The 7,836-nt window shown below is 59.0% G+C and overlaps 3 protein-coding genes across 3 annotated transcripts in view; all 3 read right to left on the bottom strand.

Moving 5' to 3' along the window:
* VDBG_02656 (glutamyl-tRNA(Gln) amidotransferase) overlaps window positions 1–492 on the bottom strand; it is a gene marked incomplete at both ends in the record, with an annotated part of 2,361 nt that extends 1,869 nt beyond the window's left edge. Inside the window, one exon of the mRNA XM_003006471.1 lies at window positions 304–492. Within this exon, the coding sequence (XP_003006517.1) occupies window positions 304–492 (189 nt within the window). The remainder of the gene's footprint in view (window positions 1–303) is intronic.
* Window positions 493–2,311: 1,819 nt separating this feature from the next.
* On the bottom strand, window positions 2,312–4,535 carry VDBG_02655 (conserved hypothetical protein; the record flags this gene model as incomplete). Its single annotated transcript, XM_003006470.1, has 2 exons — window positions 2,312–4,231; window positions 4,290–4,535. The coding sequence occupies 2 exons, from the start codon at window positions 4,533–4,535 to the stop codon at window positions 2,312–2,314; spliced, it is 2,166 nt and encodes a 721-aa protein (XP_003006516.1).
* Window positions 4,536–7,325: 2,790 nt separating this feature from the next.
* VDBG_02654 (v-SNARE) overlaps window positions 7,326–7,836 on the bottom strand; it is a gene marked incomplete at both ends in the record, with an annotated part of 1,111 nt that continues 600 nt past the window's right edge. Inside the window, one exon of the mRNA XM_003006469.1 lies at window positions 7,326–7,794. Coding sequence (XP_003006515.1) covers window positions 7,326–7,794 — 469 coding nt within the window. The remainder of the gene's footprint in view (window positions 7,795–7,836) is intronic.

Below are 7,836 nucleotides of genomic sequence, written 5' to 3'. Positions count from 1 at the left end.
GCTGAGGAGGGCAAAGGAGCGCATGACGATGCTTGGTGTCTCTCGGCTTTGCGGGGCTTCGATTTTTTTTTCGCTCTGGCTATACACATCTATCGTCTCAAGGAGGACTGCATCTCCCGACTTCTTCTATACTCCGGCAGCCTGTACTAGTCAAAGGGCCCTGCAAAGAGGGGTCACAACGTCGCGTCGCAATCAATGACAGGCCGGCGGTTTGGGCCAGCGACAAGCTGGCCCTGTTTGTCTTTTGGCCCATCTCCCGCGCTGACGATCCCAGTCGCGAGGTCATGACTAGGACTGCCTAACACCAAGGAAACGAAGCCTTGGCCGTCCAGACCGCATTTGGCAGCTGGGATTGCGCATGCAAGACAAGGCCTTATCAGCAGCGACCCCCGGGCCAAATTGAACCGCCTCGCCAGCTCGCGGGGGGTTACGTGCGGTGATAATCTTGGCGCAGCTCTTCAACACACCCGGATTCCGAAGCAAAGGGCCCATGGTAGGACTTCACTGCCCCTCGCCCGACGGCCGCCGCCCTGGTTCCTGGATGTCACGCCATGCGATGTCCATCGTGGGGTTATGCTGGGGGCCATGTCAAAGGTGCGCTATCGATTCTGATACCCCAGCGGCTTCGAACGTCGACTGATAAGAGCTCCTCTTTCGGGCATTGATCGGTTCCGACATCGGGTTTGACTTGTTTGCAGCTGGAGGCCCAATGATCATTCATGGCCAAGGCAAGACGGGCAATGGAGTGTTATGTTAATTCGACAACATCAGTCACGTTAGGTGGAGTTTATGAACAAACGTCCTGAAAGTTTAATATAGTACAAGCAAGTTTGCAGTGTCGAGTCGTGTTTCCGAAGCACAGCCTTATCCACCACTACACAAATAAACTCTCAAGACAGGCGCCCGCGTTCACCAAGGACATGAATAAAAGCGCATGAAACTCGTCCAAGGTCCCCATCATCCCGACAATCCGGTCCCAACGGTCATCGAGTCGGCTTCGTCGCCGGGCCCGATCCGCCAGGCGCCCAAACAGCGCGTTCCTGAACCCGAGGACGATTGCAATAGCGCGGCGCCCCCCCTGGGTACCTAAAGATCAATCACCACTGGATGGATTCTCCGACGCCCTTTGTCCGCTAGCGCGAGATAAGAGCTCCCCGTCTATTGACTCCAACGAGACTGCGCCCAAACTCCAACTCGCTCTCCAATTGGGGAGGAGACGGGGGGGGGGGGTGTTCATGTTCGCTCCGCCCATGGCCCTAAGAGCAGACTGACGGAGTAACTCGACCTCTCTCGCAACATGAACCCGTTTCCTGCAGGCGAACATGTGGGAATAAGCCCGATTAGACCGCGGGCTCACCTGAAAGCCTCTCTGCCTACGCTATCCGAGGGGCGGTCATACCAAGTACGTCATGCACATATCGTCCAAGATAAGGGAAGACCCAATGGAAGGAAATAGTGATTAACGCCCCTCGTCTTGCTCCCTCTTTCTCTCTCTCTTTCTGCCCATATGGGAACCACGTGGGAAATCCACTCCTCTTCCTTATCACACACGAGGTGCCACTTCCCACCCACCAGAACGGGACCTGCACTGACTTGCCCGAGATGCGCAGGGTGGGGAGGGGAGGATCCGTCTCCATGGGGCCTATCTTCTGGAATTAACTCTACCTGAGCATGGAAGATGTTGCGTGAGATAATGGGAGTTGACAACAGTAACGGACTCGGAATCATTCTTGGTTCGTCAGAGCTTAACGTTCGACGCATGACATTACGTGACATCGCCCCTGACGTGATGCCCTCGGAGCGTCCTCTTCACCATCATGTCCACGCGCCGCTTCCTCAAGCCGAGTGTTCCGGAGGCCTTCCATGACGAGCCGGAAGACGGAGAGCGGTTCGGGAATTGATCAAGGCACATGTCCTCTAGTGTGAAAAGAGAAAAGGTCGGAGACGGGGCGGGCTGGTATGTTACCCACGATTGGCATCGGCAGTCTTCGTCCGCTTCATGAAGTTCGCCTCAAGACTCGAGTCTCACCTGTATTGCTTGAAGCACTTGATCCGTCGTAAATGAGTTGATTAGAAAACGTGTATATGTGGTTAAACAGTCTGTATGCCTGTTCCGCCAGGGTATCATGACGGGTTACTGCCAAGACGCTCAATGCATTCCGCGCTCTGCTATGCATCCAAATTGCCACGCATTCCAGATGCCCCTTCTCGTAACAGCATCCCGCTATCAAAACGCCGCGCTGCTGCATGAATTTCCAGCCTACCTTCTTGTCGTCGCCCGACAGGGCCTCAATCACCTTCCACCATCCAACTACAACCAACCCAGCAGGTCGAGCGTTGTTCTCGCATCCGTCGCCGTCATGCCGCTGACCCCCAGTTGACGCACCTGGGTTCCTTTGCGCAGCCGAGAGAGACCGACTGACAACTTCCACGCCTCCTCCTCGTCCACGACGAACAAGTAGCGCTTGCCCTCCTGATCCCGCACCGTTGCCCGCAGCACATGCAACCCCTTGGACTTCCACTCTCCCACTGTCCGGCAGAAGACGGCATGTTCGCGTGCGTAGCTTGCTCTCGCACAGGCCGAGACGGCAGCACTCCTGCACGATTTTAACATGTCGGCCAGGTACACCTCAGCCTCATCACCGAGGTAAGGCTTGTTGGCGCCCCTGTCCGCCGCCGAGTTGCGAGTAGCACGCTGCGCTTGGGCCATCTTGTGCAGAAAGCTCGTCGGTTGGTTCGCAGATGGGCCAGACGCAGAAGAAGACGAAGAACCAGACAGGCAGTGCGGGGGACACCATACCTCGACAAGCTTCAGTGTCCATGCTTTGACATCCCACTCTCGCTGCGGGACGCCTCGAACATCGTCGTCGATGAAGAGACCCTCGGTGGTGATCCGGAGAATGAGGCCGTCCGTCACAGTACCGATCCCTGACAGCAAGTTGCTAGCCGGCGTCTTAGCGTACTGGTTCATGAACAGATACACCGCCTTGATCACAATCTTGTCGGGGTCCTTCGTCGTGTACGGACCGCGCATGCTAGGCGGCGGCGTCGTGCGGGCCGTCGTGGCAGAGTGCGCCCAGGACGATTCGGAGCCCACGGAGGATGGCGCCGTCCGGCGAGACGACTTGGGAGTGTCGTACGGACGATACGAGTACGCATCGTCGTCGGGTCGCAAGTGCGTCCTCGCCGAGGCAGAGGCAGATGGGGCCGGCGGCCGTTTTGCGTTGTTCGACGGAGCTGTAGAAGGAGCTGGCTTTGTTGGCGACGGTGAAGACGGGGGGGCTGGAGCTTGGGCGCCGTCTCGGAGGCTGGTCTTCTCGCCGACCCCCGAGTAAGCATACGTACTTCCCTGACGAGCCTTCTGCGCGGCCTCCTCCGCCTCGCGTTTGGCCTTCTCCTCCGCCTCGCGCTTGATCTTGAGCTCCATCTCACGCTTCTTCCTCTCCCAGGCCTCTTTCCTACGAAGATCTTCTATCTCCTTCTTGCGAGCATCTTCCTGTTCTTTGGCTTCCCTATCAGCCTTTTCCTTTTCGAGGCGTTCTCGTTCTCGCGTCTCCTTCTCAAGTCTCGCCTTGAGCTCTTCCTTCTCCTTATTTTCTCGCTCCAGCTTCTCCCGCTGCTCACGAGCTTCCTTGTCGCGTCGTTCTCGTTCACGAGCCTCCTTTTCTCGGAACTCGCGTAACCTGCGGGCGGCCTCGGCTTTGCGTTTCTCTTCCTCAAGCTTAGCCTTGCGCTCAGCCTCTCTCCTCCTGGTTTCCTCGCGGGCCTTCTCCCACGTCGAATCCTCCTTCGGTTTGGGAGGCGGCGCAGGCGTCGGCGTTTTGGGCTTTGGCGGCGGACTCTTCGCCCTGGCGGGTGGTGTCTTGGGCCTCGGCGGAGGCGTTTTCGGCCTCGGAGGGGTCTTTGGTCTTGGAGGGGTCTTTGGTCTTGGAGGCGGCGTCTCGGGCCGTGGAGGTTCCGGCGGGGGCGCTTCTTCCGGCTGAGGCGGTGCTTGTTGCCAGGAGGTCTTGGGGCCTCCTCCGCGATTTTGGTTCGAGGGGGGCGGTTCGTTGTGTGGCGGCGGAGGCGGGCGGGGGGCCACCAGTGTTGGGAGGTGGGCTGCTGTGCGCCTGGGGATTCGGTCGGGCACCGTAGGAGCCTCCGGCGCCGGCGTGACCACCGGCGTTTGACGAAGAGGCCTCGGCCTGCGCGGCCTGCGACTTACCCCAGGCCCACGCCCCGATGGCGACTGCTATCAACAGGAGAGTCATGCCCATGCTGCCCATGCCTTGGAAGTTGCTCCACCATACTTGAAAGGCTGGCGCCATGCTCTGGAATATGACAACCAGCACCAGGGCGGAAGCAAAACCAGCAGCGAAACTGGGGCCGTTGGGGCTCATGGAGGGCAGGTAAATGAATCCTCCGCCCTTGTCACGTTGCGGGATAACGAAGATGTCGTAGTTGCCAGGACCCAGGCCACCACCGCCGCCGCCGCTCGTGGTTTTAGGGTTCTCGCCATGGGGCGGCGGAGGTGGCGGGGGACCTTGGTGGCTCATGTTGCGTTGTTGTGATGCGTTGTCAGGCACGAAGGCCCTTCAGGGGTCACCGCTGTAGATACCAAGGCAGTCGAACGACAGGGTCGATGCTCGGAGCACGGTTGCCAAGCAGAGCCGGGGAGCTCAGGGCAAGAGTGCGTGTGCAGTAATTCAGGACTGCAGGTCAAGATCGGAGGGGTCGAAGGTGGTGACTTTTGGTGGCCATTTGTGTTGGTGACGTCGCGAAGATTGGACTACCATGGCGCTCGTCAGCTTGACTCAGCCGAGTAAAAACAGCCAGTAGGGGAAGGTTGATTGTTGATCGAGGTATGTGTTCTGCCAAACAGAACAGGACCTTCACTTGATGGCCAGACGAAATTTTCTTGTACCTACAAAAAAAAGGAAGATTTACAACGAACGCCAGGCTCCCAAAATGTAGCGTGTTGAGAAACGCTGGTGTCCAAGCTCCAGGCTGTTGAGTCGTATTGTCGTTCAGTATCCAAAGCCGATGGGGCCCGGATCTGGCTGGCTGTCTGGCTACGACTTGCGATGCGGGATTCGCGTAGAGCCAAGAGAGGTTCGCGGTTCAATTGCAGCTGCTGGTAATGACGAGTTGGCGATGGTGTCAAGAAAGGGTCTTGAGGGGGGAGGCAGGGGCGGCAGCAAGCGACGGGGTGAAGATTCTTTTTGTCGGGGAAGGACCTAGGATGTGTTTACTTTCGAGTCGGAAGGCACATGGGGGAAGGGGGGGGGGGAAGGGCCCAGTCGATTGTCGTGGTGCGCCCCGGGGCAGGAGAGGTGGAGGCGGGCCACGGTGACTCTTGCATATAAGGGGCATAGCGCGGTGTAGCAGTGGCGGTCCGCCGTACGGGGCAGGAGCAGATACCTAGTTGTGGGTGGTTTCAGTGGCTGTGCGCCCCTGTAATCGTCGCTGGCGCCAGCGTTCCACGAGGTCGTTTTGACAGGCGCCAGAACTACAGGTACAACAGTACCAGTGCCACCCTCTCCCGCCCGGCTTGATCCGTGAAGCACGATCATCAAGAATCCTCTGGCGGAGAGAGAAGACGCTACCATCAAGGCCAATTACCGTTACCATTGTTCGTCTGTTGGACGCAAAATCCTGAGCTCTGGCTGTTCGTCAACGGCAAACTCGGGAACCCGCAAAACTCTCCCCTCATTTCACATGGCACCCAAGGCAGCTCGAGAGCTTCCACCCCTGTTCTCTCACGAACAGCCAGTCCCCCACAAACCTCCGTGGCTGCCTGCTTAGACAAAACAGGATATTCCGCATCGCATCATGATCCCCCCCTCCTCGGCCCCTTGTCTCTCCTTTTCTCGGGTGCTGAGCTTTGGGCAACAGCCAGCGAACGGGATCGTGCACAGGCTTTGTCGACTGGCCGACCACTCGGATCTTCAAAACAACGGAGCCTGTCGACCTTGCCACATCATCCAAGGCGAATCCCCTCACTGGAGGACATGTCGGACGACCCAATCCCACGACAAAAATGACGCTTCGCCCTCCGACAGGCTCACCGTGATGCCCATATGGCGGTCAATGGGCGTCCTGCGCTCCACACGTGCAGCGAATCGCGGAACAGCAGCCAGAGTCAGGACCAGGCGTTGTGCACGCTCTTGCAGCTGGTGGTGGGGGGGGGACCAGATTGGTTTCCTCTGTCGGGCGGCTGGAGGTGCCAGCAACAAGACGCCTCTGAAAAGCTTCAAACGGAATCCGCGATCCTCGCCTCTGGAGCGTGAAGGCGTGTCTCGCTAATGAGTCCGTCTAAGATGAACCCACCCCTTGGCGAGGACGAAGAACAAAATGAGATGGCAGTCGACAGCGGAAAAAAGTAGTCCAACAAGAGCCCATGGAGGGCACCATGCGAGCGGAAATCTCATCACATCAACGGATCACGCCCGTTGCCCAGCAACCCCGGGTCGTCCCTCGTCTTCCGCGGCGCTAAGTGACGTAGCGCCACCGCAGCGGAGCCAGCGCTACCACTGCGACTTGCTTTTGGCGCCCGCGCTCGTGACCTGTCCGTTTCCAGATCCGGAGTGCGAGGAGACGAAAACGAGAACAGGCTGGAAGGGGAAACAGACTCAGTCTGCGTATTTGTGTCTGCTGCAAAGTTGCTTGTCAAGCTTTTGCGAAGAGAGATTACGAAACGGACCCCGCGTTGCAATGATGCCGGCACAGGGATGCGAGCGCTGCAGCTGACACGTGGGACGGACCGCTGCGGGCGACGTTGGACTTGGGACGGTCTTTGTTTAGGTTGGGGCCACCCATTGCGGTGGCAAGGCGATGTGTAACTTGTGGATTGATCAAACGGGGCATTTTCGAGCTGGGACTCGTATATACGTATATATATCATGTAAAACCAGGGAGGCAGAATGGAACGACAGCCGGTAAGTTTCAAGGCCTTCGGGATGAAGGAGCACGGCAAGTCAAACCACCAACCAATATCTTGGCGCAGTATCAAGTCTCAATTTCTCATGCAACCTTAAGAAGTCCACATCTCATCTCAGTCTGGTATTAGATAGTACATGCTGTCAATGAACCTGAGTACAAGTAGTAAACAATCGCCGGCCGCGCTCATCATCGACGGGCGCGTGCCCCGAGAACCATAACGGCAAACTCCAAACACCACGCAATGACATCCGCACACGCCCCGGCCAGCATGCGCGCCCAGACCACGACGGCGGCCACGCCGAGGACGCCGCGAAGAAGAAGAAGAAGGACGGCGCCCAGTCAGAGCTTCTTGATGCGGTTCTTGGCGACGCGCATCTTGCCGCCGACGCGTCCGACGTCCTCGTTCATGCGGTCGAGCATGTCGGTCGTCGCCTCAATCTCCTCGTTGATCTGCAAGCCCATCTCCTTTTTGACGGCGGATGATGGCGCCGAGGGCCCTCGACCTGCTGGTCCTGCTCGCCCATCATCTGCTTCTGCAGCTGCAGCACGCCCTCGTTGTCGAGTTCGCGCGTCCCTCTCTGTCTCGGGCAGCGGCGCGCCGAAGCACGGCGGCCACCGGTCCTTTGCCCCGCGACGCCGCCGCCCCCGAGCAGCGCCGCCTTTGTCCCCCCGCCGGCGCGGGCGATGCCCTCGCGCCCGCCGCCGCCGCCGCCCTGGCCCTGGTGGCCGACCTGCGCCGACCCGAAGCTGTTGCTCAGCTTGTCGAGCCCCTCCCTCTCGACCTTGGCGCTCGACAGCAGGTCGCGCCGCCGCCGCAGCTCGCCATCGCCCAGCCGCCCGCCCTCCTGCATGGCCTTGAGCCCGTCCGTCAGGCTGAACCCCACGGTCCCGGCCTTGACGAGAGCGCGTTTGGGA

This window comes from Verticillium alfalfae, genomic scaffold (genome assembly GCF_000150825.1).
Source record: "Verticillium alfalfae VaMs.102 supercont1.3 genomic scaffold, whole genome shotgun sequence".
Taxonomy (NCBI): domain Eukaryota; kingdom Fungi; phylum Ascomycota; class Sordariomycetes; order Glomerellales; family Plectosphaerellaceae; genus Verticillium; species Verticillium alfalfae.
Note: the sequence above shows the minus strand (reverse complement) of the source record. Positions and strands in the feature narration are given on the sequence as shown.